Source organism: Microtus pennsylvanicus, chromosome 19 (assembly GCF_037038515.1).
Source record: "Microtus pennsylvanicus isolate mMicPen1 chromosome 19, mMicPen1.hap1, whole genome shotgun sequence".
Taxonomy (NCBI): domain Eukaryota; kingdom Metazoa; phylum Chordata; class Mammalia; order Rodentia; family Cricetidae; genus Microtus; species Microtus pennsylvanicus.
The window spans coordinates 30,337,190-30,353,840 of NC_134597.1; the positions used below are offsets into that span (position 1 = coordinate 30,337,190).

Here is a 16,651-nt window from a genome sequence, read left to right on the forward strand (position 1 = left end):
TAAGGATATGCAATGTGCTCCCCTCCCCGACTACACACTAAATACACGTAAGAATGCTTATGAAAATTTTGTGCTAATTTGATAGGACCATGTGCACATGCATTTTCCAGGAGAGATGAACTCAATTTTCTACAGACTATCAGAGTAATCTCAGATTCCTGCAAGGCTAAAATAATCTAAAATTCCTATTAAACAATCCAAAATTTATGTAGGAAGAAACTCAACACAATAAGAATAACTAGATCAGTAGAAACACCTTAAAATATCCCAGGAATAAAAAGCAGGAACTGCTGCTTCAAAGCTGAAGGGAATTCAAGGTTGTGGCTATTCCCTTAGTGGGAACTTGAGTCAGTTTCTGTCCTAGAAAGAGTCAATGGCCTCTTCACGCATTCTCATCACAGTCCCTGCAATCTATTTGTATTTAGAGCCTTAAGAAAACCCTCCTTCAAAAATTAGGATGAAGAAGTGATAGAGGAAGACATCCTGCCATCATTCTCTGGCCTACACATATGACTACAAAGGAATCATACCTGCACACACACACACACATGTGCACACTCATAGATATGCCATATACACACAGAGAAAAACTTACAGATACAAAAAAATGTGTAGAGTTATAAAGTCTTATAACTGGGAGTGCTAGTATATGATGGTAATCCAAACACTTGGAAGATGGAGGCAGGAGGATCAGAAGTTCAAGGTCAGCTAGAGTTTTATGTAGTGAGTTAAAACCATCCTAGGCTACATGAGACCCTGGGTCAATAAAAAATGTAAACAACAAACAAACAAAGCCATGAAATCTCAACAAAATTCTGTCCTTGACACACTGAGACAACAAAAGTTGGAACTTGCCTTGAATTGTGTAAAAAATAATGTTTCAATGTAGTGGACCAACAAAATATAAAACATATGCAGGCGATCAACCAACATCCTATAAACAGAAAAACAGTGACAAAATGTATAGGTGCTGGGGCAACTTCTCATTAACCAAGGGAAACCTGGGGTGGTGGTCACTGGCATTTATTTGAGTTGAATGACTGAGAAAAAATTATTTATGGTGGAGAACACTGCTTTCGAAAAGCTATATGAAACCACCATCATTATCATCATTATTGTAAAAGAGTTAATGAAACAAAAAAAATTTCTGTCTTTGGGGTATTTAAATGTCACAGGGAGTTCCATGCTCGTGCTCTCTCTCCTTCTGCTCCTGATTTGGACCTTGAGATTTCAGTCCTGTGCTCCAATTTGGGTCTCTGTCTCGTTCATCGCTTGCTGAAGGTTAATATTCAGGAGGATGCCTATATGTTTTTCTTTGGGTTCTCCTTATTTAGCTTCTCTAGGATCACTAATTATAAGCTCAATGTCCTTGGTTTATGGCTAGAAACCAAATATGAGTGAGTACATCCCATGTTCCTCTTTTTGGGTCTGGCTTACCTCACTCAGGATAGTGTTTTCTATTTCCATCCATTTGTATGCAAAATTCATGAAGTCCTTGTTTTTTATTGCTGAGTAGTACTCTAATATGTATAAATTCCATACTTTCTTCATCCATTCTTCCATTGAAGGGCATCTAGGTTGTTTCCAGGTTCTGGCTATCACAAACAATGCTGCTATGAACATTGTAGAGCATATACTTTTGTTGTATGATAAGGCCTCTCTTGGGTATATTCCCAAGAGTGGTATTGCTGGGTCCAAGGGTAAGTTGATCCCAAATTTCCTGATAAACCGCCATACTGCCTTCCAAAGTGGTTGCACAAGTTTGCATTCCCACCAGCAATGGATGAGTGTACCCCTTTCTCCACACCCTCTCCAACAAAGGCTATCATTGGTATTTTTGGTTTTAGCCATTCTGACAGGTGTAAGATGGTATCTTAAAGTTGTCTTGATTTGCATTTTCCCACACACTGAAACAATGGGGATGTTCTATTGGGAACTCACCAAGGCCAGCTGGCCTGGGTCTGGAAAAGCCGGGGATAAAACCGGCCTCTCTGAACATAGCGGACAATGAGGACTACTGAGAACTCAAGAACAATGGCAATGGGTTTCTGATCCTACTGCACGCACTGGCTTTGTGGGAGCCTAGGCAGGTTGGATGCTCAACTTACTAGACCTGGATGGAGGTGGGGGTTCCCTGGACTTCCCACAGGACAGGGAACCCTGATTGCTTTTCGGGCTGGGGGGAGACTTAATTGGGGGAGGGGGAGGGAAATGGGAGGCGGTGGCGGGAAGAGACAGAAATCTTTAATAAATAAATAAATTAAAAAAAATGTCACAGGGAGATGAACAAGGAGAGAGAGAGAAAGGCAAGAGACCGTCCATGATCCGGCTTCAGTTAAGTAGCAAGACCAGAGAATCAGAACCCTGGTCTCCAGAATGCCAGCTGTGAGGGTTTGACCAATCCCAGCCCCACCAACCACCAGCTGAGAGTATTTGGAGAGGACTCTTAGCTAGTATGTGTCTTAAATGCTTTTTTTCTTAAATGTTTGTGCAATGGCCCTGGTAGCATTTAATCCTGAAGTATTACGGAGAATTAAATGAATTGTGTAAAACGTTTGATTGTCGTCAGCTCCGCGCTCATATGTACTTGCAAACATCTGAAGCCATCGATGCCCAGAGAAAAGAAATAAAATCCTGTTGCCTAGGGCAATTTCACCTTTTGTCACATGAGGAGCTCATGGGACACTGGTTATACTCCCAACCAGACCCTGTACATGGTGCTGCCTTGGCACACTGATGCCCCAGGGACATCAATCTCAGATGAGAAAAGATTCAAGGAAAAGCAAGAAATGCCTAGGAGAAGACCTGAATGAAGAACGGCATCAGACAAAGACTGAAATCATGCTGCTTGTTGGCTTGATTCTTACAAGGCTTATCTTACCCAGCGACCTCACAGTTCTTTGTTCTTTATGAGAACAAATGTGAATTACTCCAAAAAGGGGGGAGGCATTAATCTCCATGACAAATATCACCTATTACTGACAGCAATGCTTTTCTGAACACCACTAACTCTTCCTCTTCCCCATCACTCATAATTCTGCTTGCTGGGTGATTATTTTCACAAAAATCAAATTCTCGTGTGCTAACATGGTTAGCCAGTTGTTACACAGCTGTAACATGATTGTTGTGGTGATTGATTTTTTAAATGTTTAGTAATTAAATCCAGCAAAATTCAAGACATGTTATCCAGAGGCTGTAGAGTGGAGCTTGGCACACTGTCTTTAACAGGGTGACCCCCTCACCCACCTGGCGCTCCCCTCATTCCTGTCTGTATCCACTTCAGGAATTCCTGTGTACCCAATATGCCAAGTTTCAATTTCTTTTCCAAAAGCAAGGCCATTTTAATTACGGTTTGAACTTATTTCCTGGCTATTGCTACAAAGCCACCAATTTCGGGGGAACGATTTTTTAAATCTGCGGCCAAAAGAATCAAGAGTCAGCAGAGGACATAAATTATGAGTGAAACAAAAGGCTTAGCTCACATTTCATAAAGCCCTTCCCTTCCGAGGATGAAATGCATGGCTCAAGTCTTTGGTCTGAGGCAGCAGGCTTCAAATAGCTCTGGTGCAGATGGGTGACTGGGCCGTGCCAACAGACACCATCCTAAACCATCTGGCCCAGTTCTACTGAGCTCGCTGACAAGATGTCAAGGAGAACAGGCGGCTGTTGACTTTCTCTCTCCTTTGTTCCTCTTCTCTTTGTCTTCTACCTACAGCTGATGCACTGACTCAACTCCATTACCTAGGACTGAAAGGAGGAACACAACAGCCATCTAGAAAATATCCAATAATCTGTGGAGAATTTCAGAGGCTGGTAACTTATCTTCTTTTTTGAATTGCGAGCCATTCCTTCCCCACTTCCCCTGATTACTTTTCTTTTAATTTTACACAAACCTGGCTTTACATATATATCCTTTGATGACTATAAATGAAATAAAATGGAGGCTATTCAGGGTTATTATTGGTCCATGTGATAAATATTTTATAATGGGGAAATGATCTCTCAGCAATATGTGTAATTAACAAAATTCACAATTTGAATCTTTAAGTCTTAAAAAACCACCCTACCTGGATTTACTTATCTGCTCACAGATTTGGTTTTATTTGGAAATATAGGTAAATCTCATTAAAATGGTTGTTCCTGCAGCCATGACCCTAGGCTCATGTGCAGGGTGTTCCTTTGTTATGGAGAAGTTGTCGCAAACTTGCCCCCACCTGCTTCCCCTGACTTCACACTGCCACTCTTTCTGAACCTCCATTTGCACACAAGGTCAGAGCAGCCATGAAGAACCACGGTGTGAAGAAATGAAACATGTCAAGAATTACTCTTGGGATAATTTAATTAAACTACTGACAGTTCTCTACTTAGCAAGTGATGGCGACTACAGACCTCTTTTGCTTTAGAGTCTGGGATCTTACAAGGTACTTTTTAGCTTCCTGGGGACATAGAGCTATTTGAGGTTTTGAAGGAGACTTGGAAAATGTCGCATGTAAAAGAGAACTCCCTAGACAGCTAAAGCAAAATCTGGAAGACAAAAAAAAAATCTAGAAGGAGCCTGATGGGTATGAAGATCTTCCTTCTACTACCATCTAAAGTTTTACCAGATATTCAACCATTATCAACAGTCAACTTAATCTTCCTTGCTTCTTGTCAGACAAATCACTCCTGGTAAGAGCCTTCCCTCTAAAATTCTGCGGTCATCTTCCCTGTCCACTTCCTCCTCCATGGACCCTGCTGCTTGAGAGTTCCATAGAATATGGTGATCAATAGGCTCATAGGGGAAACATTCCCAGATGCAAGGAACTGACCACACTCACTGAAAGAAAGTTCTGTCCACTATACTTTCTGGATACGTACTGTACTTGTATTCTGCTTAGGCCCTGTACAAGTATGGTCAATTTTAGCAAGTTTTTAACATGTGATTTGGCTATATGTCAATCTTGATATTTACCATAATATTTCCACAAAACAATGTGACAACTGTCTATCACCTAAATGTTTATCCAGAGAGGGTGAAAAAACATGATGAAAAGAAAAGAATGAGCTAGAAGTTCATTTATTAGCAAGGCCTAACAGCAATGGTACACTATTATGAAAAGTATGTCATCTGAAAAAATAGTTGTGGTATAATATGCATAGTGAGTGCTCAAGGAATGTAAATTTATTTTCTTTCAACAACAAACTTGCATATGTATATTTATGCATCCACCTAGTGGGTTTAAGCCTATGTAGACAGAGGGAAAGCTACAGAAGACATCACACCAACGAAGTGCTATCCAAAGGACTACAGGAGGGAGGGAGGCAAAAAGCTAAGCCCAATTCTTGCTGTGTGTGCAATCTGCAGACTAACAGACGCCAAGATTATAAAGCGTTGTAGACTGCCCAATATGTATGGCTCACTTAGGAAGGCTCAGGGAACTATCAAATGAACCTTGTTGATATCAAAGACAAATATAAATTGGAGGGTTAAAGAAGGAGGAAAGCCTGTTGCTAAAGAGGAATTTACAACTTAAGCCACGGTCCTGAAACATACTTTATTGGATGTTTTCAGTAAATGATGTACATGCCTTCGAGAAGATCATCGGACTATGTGTGAGTGATAGTAATGCTAGAAGAGGGAGAACCCTGAATAAACTGCAGCCTTGGCTAATGCAGCTCTCATGATCAGCGCATTGTGGGCAATGCATTTCCATCAGGTAACTACCTCACCAAGTGCCTGGCAGACAAGAATCCTGGATTGAGGGCTATCCACCCATGCAATGTGAACAATGACTCCAATTCGAGCAAAAGGAAAAATAAAGAAGAGAAAAAAGCAATTCTCTGGGGCTAGGTATTAGTTCTCAGGCAGGATTTAATGTCATAGAAAAGCATGTGTGTTCATGTGTTTCTGAAAGCCACCTAGAATTAATTAGATATAATTAATATAGTTCTTCTCTGAACCACCACTTGGCAAGCATATGCAAAAACTGCTCTTAATTTATATTCAATTATGCATAACTAATGCACACAGCATCCCTGTTATACACTCCAGTAGGTTATCCAATTAGGCAATAGTCACCTAGCATCTAACTATACCTTCAGTGTGAATGGAATGTGTCTTTCATAAAAACCGAACAGAAGTCATCTGAGCCGGGAATCACTGCCTTGTTTAATAAGGTCCAGTCCAAGAACACCTTTCTCTTAAACATCTCTTACCCACCCACTCGTTGCTCTCTGTGCATCGAGACATTCACTTTTTCTCTTTAGAAACATTTTAAATTTATGTCTTTTAAATTTTGGTTGATTCTCCCAGCCCCCCTCCCGTCTCATCTCCCGATTCTCCTAGTCCCCACTGGACCCTTTCGGCCTCAGGGTTCTATTTTGTTCCACTTTGTTCTATTGTTTCCTCCACTCCCTTACCCCCTAGAATTGCCCCCACACCCATTTCTAGTTTCCTGGCCTTTAACCATGTTTACTGCTGCCCAGGAACACTGCTTTAGCAATGAGAAAATAAGATCTACCTTTGAGGAAGAACAAACAGTATTTGTCTCTCTGGGCATGTGTTATCTTACTTAATATACTGTTTCCCAGTTCCGCCTATTTTCCTGAACTTTTCATGATTTTGTTTAAGTTAGTTGATTCTGAATTAAAGGAATCACCTGAATTAATACATTTTGTACTTAGTATTGAATGCTATAATCACTAAAATTTGTCAAGTGAAAATTGATAATATTCAAGGGTCCACCAAGGTCTTCTTGAAGAAATGTTGAGACTTAGGGCATCCATAATAATGTTTATTAAACCGTGAGTACCCTTGGCTTTCTTTAACACACCTGGCCATAGTTATAGCTGTCTTTATTCTTCCTGGCTGCATTTTCTCCCAGTTCATTCTTTCTTCTTCTACTCTCCTTACCTAGACTTCACATCTCCCACAAACCCTTATTGTGTGCCAAACAAAATACAATGACTCAGAGATTCTTGGGCTCTATACTACTGACATTTGTGGATAGATAATACTTTGCTGTAGGAGACTTCGCTGTGCTACATTCATATATATTCATATATATGCCATTGGCTTCCACTCAATAGATTCCAATAAATACCTACAGGCATTTCCAGATGCCTTATATTGGGATCAGAAATCATCCTTAGTTAAGAATCATGACAACAGTTGAATGATCAATGAACATACTTTGTACATATACATACATTCAGGCACTCATCCATGGACATACAAAGAAAACGAACTTCAAACAGAAGTTCCTTCCTAAGCTCTGCCTTTTTTATGGGCTAAGATAAATGAATTCTAACTTGCAAACTGGTTTCGGCTTATACCAGAAAAAAATCGATTCCCTCTTCACTTCATGATTTGGGGTTTAAATGGACAGTAATTCTGAAAAGAGAGAAAAAATAGAGCTATCTTATGGCAGATGGCCTCCGGAAGCATTGTTTATCAAATAAAGTCTAATTTATTTATAAATTCCAGCTTATTTGCCAATCTGAAGAAGACAGGAACCTACCCACCGTCTATTTGGCAGTTAGAAATTACACAAGATGCCATTAGCGTGAAAGGGCTTTTGCATTTTGGCATCCCAGATGTGTGTGCTGGAACTTGCAGCTGATTATAAACAGCCGGCGCATTCTCGCAGGGCCCACGCTGCCTTGTTAGGTTAATGCAAGGTGTCATTGCTGAGCCCCATGCTTTGCTGGCAGTTGCAGCTTTGGAAAAGGAAAACATGAAAGCAAGGAAACAGAGACATGTAAGCTGCAGGAGCTGCCATGTGTCTCGCTAATGGGGCATCTTGGGCACATGCAAATCTTTGAGGGTTTTTGTTTTGTTTTCCTGACTTAAAAAAAAATAAAAAACAGTTAACTAAACCCCATCTAGAATCTTGGCTGCCAGGAATCTGCCAAGTTGCTCTAATTTATCGATGTTTATTCAATCTCCCTCTTATACATAATAAAATTCATTAGAAAGTATTTAAAACATTTTGGCATCCTGTTTCCTATAGTTGATTCTCCTACATCACCGCCTCCACTGAGGCAGTCCAGATATCCTGCTGTTACAGTTTCTGGGGTAGGAAACAAAAGTTAGTATTAAACTTCCCATTGGGTGGTTCTGTCATGTTCTACATGAAAAAGAGTGGCACCAACATCCGTGTATTTTATCTGCACTGTGGGAAGACACAGAAGTCAGCACACAGCTCAAGGGCACCTGGCACTGTTCTCTGAACTTTTGTTAAAACAATAGATTTTCTCCAGTGTAATTCCTGACACCAACTGTTAGCTACCAGCTCCAGCCTATAAAAGCTGACAAATTTTCCTTTAAAATGTTGATGTAACTCATCCTAGAGTGAGTCACTGCTTCATTATCTTAGTGCCACCTTAAGTGACGTCGCTTTCAGTCACAGCCAGATGTGACTGAATATTCGGGAATAGTAGAACATGTGTGAGACATAAACACACGAACAAAACCACCAAGGCCACCCCTGCCCCTGAGTCTAAAGATAAAAACGCTGCCTTGGCTGAGGGTGTGGATCTCAAAAGGGAAAGACTGCTACTCAGGCCACGAATTTCAAGGTTTTCTCTAGACTGTAGTCATTGTTGTTCTTATAAAAAGATAGTATACTAGAATATTTTGAGTAGAGAGAAACAGACACTTAAGCCCAAGTGAGCTGAACGAGGGCTTGCACAGCCACAGCACTGAATGACAATGGCCAGCAAAGGGCTGTATACACATGGTGGTCCCGGGGATTGTATCTCCCGGTGTTACTGGTGCCACACCATCATGTATGTGCACTCTGTGGTCGCCTCACAATTAAATGCATTTCTCACGGCATGTCCTTATTCTGTGACCAAGTCAACATTTAAGTCTCCTGTCATATGGAGACATAAAATTACCTACAGAGATCTTATTTGGAGGAGTTGTTGGAAAGTTATGACTTCCATACAGCCCTCCTAGCATGGAAGGGTCAATGATTTCTAAGATGCAGGCACAGCTGGAGAGAATTGTAAAATGGTGAATAAGCAGATGTGGGCAGCACAAGGAGGCCAGAGAGCAGGAAAGAGTCCGAAGTACAGGGGGCTGAGGACAGCTGAAAGTTCTCCTCGTGAGGAAGAGAAGAGCCTGAAGAGCGACCTATCAGGTTCCACGCAGCCGACAAGCACGGGAGAAGCCCGTTACATGCATAGAACTTTGGGTCAGCACTATGGCAAGCAGAACATCTCTTCTCTGGGTTCAGAAACCACCTGGGACCAGAATAGTCTCTACTCCAGGGATGAAATTGTTAGAAAAAGAGAAAGCCAGAAATATGAGCAGGAAATGGAGCACGAACCCTAATTGACTGATATGTAAAACCCACTTGATCTAGTGTTGTGCTTATGAGACCCAATACGTACTTTCTTTGATAAACTAGCCTGAGTTGAGATTTCTGTACTAATATATATGTAAGATGTATGTAACTAAAAACATTTCACTTTTTATCATATTTTTTCCAAATTATCTGAGAGAATGTCTACAATCTAGATGTGCACTAGACTACAACAGTATAAAATCAGGAAAATGCATAATAATCAGAATTACGACGTCATAGGGCTCTTTATGGATTAAGCCAATCTCTGGATAATATGAGGACTCTAAAGTGCACATGCAGTGAGAGAGGGAACTCGACTGTCTGCAAAAAACAAACCAAACAAACAAACAAGTAGAAGCAATTACAAGTTACCTGGTAATGAACTCTCTGTGACCCAGAAGAAACTGACTGCAAGTCCTAATGAAAAAAAAAATGAGGGGGAAAAATCCATATCCTATAGTTAGCTTGAATAGCTATTCCACACTCCCACCAACTCAACTCCCAATTCAATGTCACCATGCTTATCTGAAAAGTTTCTTAACTTATCAAGGTTGGCCCACAAAGTTCATGCCAGAAACAATAAAAGCATACTAACTTAGGTAATGAGAAGACGGATCGTTTTGTGTTATAACTTAGGGTATTCATTGGTTAGTGATGGCCAACTGATAGTTTTGTCAGCATAAATGGAACACTGGCTTCGTTTGTATCTAAACTCTCTGACTTACAGAGAAATCTTCATGGGCAACCTTAAAGGCCTAGAATTTATCTTGTACTGAATATACTTTACCACATACTTACAAGATGCTTGGCAAGCAGGACTTTTCATAAACCTCAGCCAGGAAAAAAGCAAGCACTGGCCACGTCCACGTCATCGCGAAGTGCAAGTTGACAGATGTAAAAGGAAATGGGCTTTGGCCAGCAGATTCTGAAGCCAGACTCCCTTTTACAAAGTTTTATAGTTAAGTCGTCGCCACTGCCACAAGCCTTGGGCCTCCTTGCAAAAGAGCATGGATGCTCTGTGCAGATGCGGCAGTCCTGGGCACCTCTGTCCTCACACCTGCCTCCCCAAGGGTTTGCCACCTGGCTCTGTGCCCAAGCCACCTTTAAAACTTCTCTTTACTTATAGAGATCAGTTTTCATTGCCTTCCTCCTAAACCTGCTTTTAGTTGAATATTAATGTGATAAGCATGCCAATATCTTGATTAAGCTGATTTTTTTCAGCAAAGCCAACAAATTAGCCATGCATTTTGCCACTGTGGAATAAAGCTGCATTAGTTTAGTATTAATTTTTTTATTGAAAAGATGTAATATCGGTTATGAGTCACTTTTGAAGATTTTATTTTATTTGTGTTTATGGGTTGCGGGAGGTCCTTCCGCTCCTCCAGCCTATAGCTGCTGAGATACCAGCCCATTGGGGCGTGGTCTCTCTCCCTTTAAAAAAGCGGCTACTTCCCTTCTAATTCTCTTCACTTCCTGCTCTGTTTTGGCAACTAGACCCCTTCCTGATTGCGCAGAGGGCTGTTGTCTGGGACGGTTATCTGTAAGTTTTTTCCCCTTTAAATAAATACCACCCTATTAATCATAATTCCAAACTGGTGTGGCATTGTTTGTGACTTACGCCTTCATTTATGTGTATGTGTTTGTATGTGCATGCATGTGCGTGCTTGAGAAAGGATATCAGATCTCTTATATCTGACGCTATGAGTGGTTAAGAGCCATACAACATGGATGCTGGGACCTGAACATGGTCCTTTGGAAGAGCAGCAAATGTTTTGTAACTACTGAGTCAGCTCCCCAGTCTATAAATTCTCCCTCTGTTTTTTTTTTTTTTTACTAAGGTTTAATGTATAACATTCCACAGTAAAATTGTAAAATAGAGCATTATTTTAAAAACTGAGATACTACAGGTTCTTTAAATTTAGATTAGGACACAAACTGTATGCTAAAAAGTTCACAGATGTTTTATTTAAGTAGTCACCCACACTAACGACACAACTACAAATGTATTGATTTTTCTCATTCATACTGGTATTTAAATTTCGGCATTTATCCCAAAATACCTTTTGGTTCCTAATTATATCTATACCCTTAAGAATTATAAGGATAAAATTAATTTTTATAGCCACCCGTGTGTGCTTCCTACCCAAATCCATTTCTAGTGATATATAATAAAATGTACAAAGATAGGTGGCCACAAGTAACAAGATTTAAAAACTACACACCAGCTTTATTTATAATTCATTTATGCTCATTTGGTCATTATGTGCGGAACGGAACAGGGTTACTGCTCGAGGAGAACCCTTCAAATCACCTATCGGTTTCATTTCAATCAGGGCCATTGGAAGAAAGGAACTGTACTGTGAACAGGAGCCCTTCATCTGGAAGCCATGATGGAGAGAAATGTTTAAGCTTCCACCACTCCAGGGATAGAGAAAGCTGCCTGCCCCCACCTGCTGTACCCAGGTATACATGTCTGTAATTGCAATGATGAGTTTGGGTCTCTTGACTTTCCTGGCTCAGGTCAAACTCAATGGAAGCTCATATATGAAATTGTCCCTTTTGTTTTTCGGTGACAAGACCGCATTAAGGGAAAATTTACAGGTAAGAAAATTATCCATTTGGTTCCGATATATGTCCATGAATAAGAAGCTACTCTTTCCCGTGGAAGAAGTTTCATTAAAAAAACAAAATCTAGCTGTCTCTGACAGAAGTCTATGCTGAACACAAAACTTTAAGTAGCCTCAAAACTCTAGGTTCTTTCATTATTTATTAGTTCTTTTGAAATTCTGAATAGCTAAAAACACACAGCTATGTAACCTGGCAAGTAGGTGGAATTTCCAGGCTACAGTGTAGACATGGGGCACACCAGGGCATCAGCACCTGTAGCTAACCCAGTAGGTCCTCTTCTATAGCAACCGGCAGAGGAAACCAACTGTAGAGTTGGGAGCGTGGATGCTTAAAAAACAGGCCACAAATGCCATTTCCTCTTCTTATGCATCAGTTTAAATATACATACACACATATATGCACATATGTATAAAGCTGGTAATTTCTTATTTAAGGGAACAGCTAAAGAGAATAAATAATAAGATAAATCAACTCACCTCCTGTAGGCGGTCTATGTACATACGGCAGGTCTCCAAATCACAGTCTCCACGAACAACGAGAATACCCAGAGGGATGGCTGAGGGAGAAGGAAAAAAGAAAATCGAAAATAACATATCTGGTCTTTAGACAGACTTAAACATGTTTCTCAAGGGTAAAAAGAAATCTTACAAACGTTATGGGAATCTAGATACAACCATGAAAGAAGCAAGTGTATGCTCTATAAAGCTCCTTGGGGGCCTCAGGGAGCTTCTTCTTACCAGCAGGTGTCATAGATTTACCTTGTTTAACTCATGTTGTCCCTGCCACCAGGCTTTTTCCTCTGTGGCCCTGATATGAAGTATAATATCTAATATCGCTATGATAATAGGAGTGCAGAAATGGGCAGCTTCTCACTGCCAGCCGATAACCAAAAGCCACATTTGCAGTGGGCAGCATGAAGGCATAGCCTGGGAAAGCAATCATTCAGCATTCTGGACACTCTCCCTTACCCCTCCTGAACACACTAGCCTCATCTTTTGGCACATTGAAATAGCTTGCTATTTCTATAACTGAAGCTGTTCAACTACTGTTGCTGCCTGATGGGTGACAGCAGAATTAAAAATCTAAAACTGAAGGAGGAAGGAGAGGAGGAGGGAATAAGCAGGAGGACATAGGAAGACAGGATTTTTGAAAATAAGTAGTTACAAACCAAAGTCTTTAAACTAAATTTAATCCATGAAAGACTTGAAAAGAATGAGCACCACAGTCATCATTAACAAATGAAATTACGAAGATGAGTTTTTATATAACAGGATAATATACATTTAAACATAAAAATGTCTTGAATAACTCTCAAAGTAGTAAAGGAATAAATAAATAATAAATAGTAACTATGACATAATTTATACTAAGGGTATTCTCTGAATCACATGAAGCCTCTTTGATCTTTTATCTGGAGAAACAGGGATGATACCAAGCAAAATAAGTAGCCCCTTTCTCAACATTATTCCCTGGACTGATTTCCACTAGGGAGAACAGATCAATACCTCTTCTTCTTTCCTGCAGGTTCATCAAGTCCTGCATACATCAATCTTTGGAGCATCCATCACTATGCTCGACTATGTGAGCCTGTGGGTGAGTATGAATTCTCTCACATCAAGGATGAAGCTTTTTCATCTTTTCTCTCCATGCATGGTCAAGAAATGGTGAGTACTCAAAACACGTGTGTAAAAAGAAAGATGATGAGTTAGCATTCACTCAAACGTGAACGAGAAAAGTGTACCTTTACAACACACACCATTTTTATGGGGTAGACAAAAGTAGAAGCAAAGAAATAGAGAACACACGTAGAGTTTCAACTCACTCTTGGTTATTCTTCTCAAAGCTAAGCAGAAGGTGAAGCTACCTCTGCATGCCATCTGTTTGGGAGAATAACCTCAGATGACTACAGCTTCCTTTTTTTGACAATAAAGTGAAGCATTAAGGACCTGTAGGGTGGCACCCAGGCATTGTGGAAGGGAGTGGAAAGGAAGAGGAGTAAGTACCTCTTAAAGGCACTCGCTAAGGGGATCCGCCAGGCAGAGTGTGTAGTAACACCAGCACTGCACAGGCTGAGTCATAAATTACAGCCCAGCTGGGACTACATAATGAGACCCGGTGTGAGCCACAGAGTGAGACACTACTTTAAAACAAGCAAGCAATCAAACGACAAAAGAAGGAAAGTGCGGTCAGCTATACTATCAGATACATTTGATTATGGTGACCCACCAAGCTAAGAGCTAAATGATATTTTAATAGTTGAAGAAGGTCAAGGAAAGCTAAAAGTTTTGTCCTAGGTATAGAAGTAAGTCAAAAGTTATGGAAAATGAATATAGCTATAATTCAGTCAGTTTACATGAAATCTTACTAATATACAGAATACTTCCTCTAAATTTCAAATGTGGAGAAGTAAAATTCAATCAATAATTATCTATCTTCGTAAATTTGGAGATAGAAATTAAGAATACTCTTTCTGATACCTCTCATCTCCTTCAATTATCCATACCTGGAGTTATTCTTGTCTGAATATAAACAAACCAATGTACCCTAACTACAGGCATTTTCAACTAGACTAAGACATGGCTGCGAATCCAGCAGGAACAACCAGACAAGCTGTTTTTCCAAGACGTGCAGCTCATTTCCACTGCAGGTCTAACCGGTGGCTTTTGCCTACTCCTGAAGTAGGTGACCGAAAGTAACTGCATTTGACTAAGGAATACTTAGCTGTTGGAGAAGAAGAAAGATAACCCCTCTCGCCACTTCACTGCATGGTTGCACTCAACAGTCACGTGCACTCTCGGACGGTGGCAGTCAGCACGCAAGAGGAAATATCCACAGCCATTCACCCATGGCCTCTACTCCCCACACTGTTTTGGACTTGAGAACTGCTATGCTTAGCTCTTTGCTCTTGCTATCACATTCCTGGATCCCCTATAGCATTGTTTGGAAAACTGCCGTGTTTAGAAAAGGTGTTTGCAGAATTTTGTGAAGATGAAATGTCGTGCCCTATTTAAAACTGAATCACTGAAGCACCACCGTTGGTTCCCCTTCACTACCTCTGGGCACCTTCCCTGAGAAAATGGTGTCATTACACTACAAGGGTCAGCTAGTGTCAGGAGCGTCATGGTTATAGCTCTGTTTAGTTTCAAAGTCCTTTCCACTCTTTCTAAAAATGGGGAAACAAAATAACTGTACCACAAAAATGTCACAGTAACCTTGATTCAGGACTTATCTGGTAAGAAAAAAACCAGAAAATTGCGGGAAATTGACACCTTCCTTTTGTATTATTGATAACCTGCTGCCGAACTTCATGCCAAAGTTTGTTCCATTTTAGTTAAGAATAGTAGAAAGAATGTTTCTACCCTGAGCCTTAGTGTCCCTGCAACTGCCTTGGTTAATCTTCTGGTCCTTTTAGAGACTCTGTCTACTAATGGGATATATATTCGTTAAAATTTGCAGCTTCAGACTAAGAAAAAAAACCCTGCCTTCTTAAGTAAAATGACAGATTCAGCACACTTACTTCTTTTTCTCAAAAATGTTACTGAATTATAGTAGAATTTCATTTTTTTAAATGAAAAAGGATACAGTATTAGCAAGGAGAATATGGAAGTGAGAAATGGACCAAAAGTTGGTGACTGAGTCAGAGTGCATCAGAGTCTATCCCTGAAAGTGTACAGCAGATACAGACCATTGGAAATGTGCAGGAATATGCAAGGGTGGGATCCCAGGCATATCCTGCATCCTCCCTCACAGGAGACAGATGCACCTGTAAATTTAAACAGGACTTCTTGCTGAACACAATCAGGAATTGAAGATTTCTCATAAGTAGCTGGATCTAATGATCTTTAGATTCTAAATAAAGTGTTAATAAGTTACCGTGACTTAATTATGGGAAACTTCCCTGATGAAAGAATTTTTAATTCTTTGCATATTTTCATACATTTAGCTGTATCCTCTGAGTTTAATTCTTATTTACATCTTGTTGTCTTTCATCTTCTATTACTTTTCATTATATAAGTAAAATCTTCTAACAATTTTTTTAAAAAAAATCAAAGAAAAAAATGAAAAGCACAGTAGAAAACAGAGAAAGAATGTTAATTTTTGCCGGAAGCCCACATCAGAGAGGTAAACAGCATATACAACAACCAAACTTCTCCCACCTCCTGGGCATTTGACACTTTCCATGCTTGCCTTTGGCTTTATCTGAAGCTATTTGAAATAAAAGAAACACACATGAATGCTTTGGGTCTCCAAATTTCAGCATCTTATAAAAAGATTCTCTCAGTATCAAGAGACCCTAAAGCATTACATCATAATGAAATCCCAGTGCAAGCACCGACACATCTAAAACACTCTCAGCTCCAAGAAGTTTAGAATTCTCTCTGAAAAAGGGAGGGGAAGGAGAGGGAGGAGAGGGAAGAGCAGGAGAAGGAAAGGAAGAGAAGGAAAGAGGAAATAAACAAATCAACACATTTTATACCACAGAATCCTCCATGGGTTTGCTTTAACCACCACCATGAACATGAGAAACTGGGGGGGAATAGGGCAGCTGAAGGTAGAGTGCTTTGTGTTGGGTAACGAGGTTCCTGTACCCCTCTTGCTAGGCACAGAAGATGGGGAATAACTGGCAATTTGCAGAGTACAATGACCTGGAACTTCATTCCCTCACGGGGCTTGCCAAAATCTGGCATCAA

At 40.3% G+C, this 16,651-nt stretch overlaps 1 protein-coding gene across 9 annotated transcripts in view; it reads right to left on the reverse strand.

The window, feature by feature from the left end:
• Positions 1-16,651, reverse strand: part of Dgki (diacylglycerol kinase iota) — a 450,455-nt gene that overhangs the window by 89,462 nt on the left and 344,342 nt on the right. For 8 of the 9 annotated variants that reach the window (XM_075953818.1, XM_075953817.1, XM_075953819.1 and 5 more), the window contains 2 exons: positions 12,437-12,516; positions 9,705-9,749 (listed from right to left, as the gene is read on the reverse strand). In XM_075953818.1, the coding sequence (XP_075809933.1) occupies positions 9,705-9,749; positions 12,437-12,516 (125 nt within the window). The remainder of the gene's footprint in view (positions 1-9,704; positions 9,750-12,436; positions 12,517-16,651) is intronic. The other variant, XM_075953814.1, reaches the window with a different exon arrangement.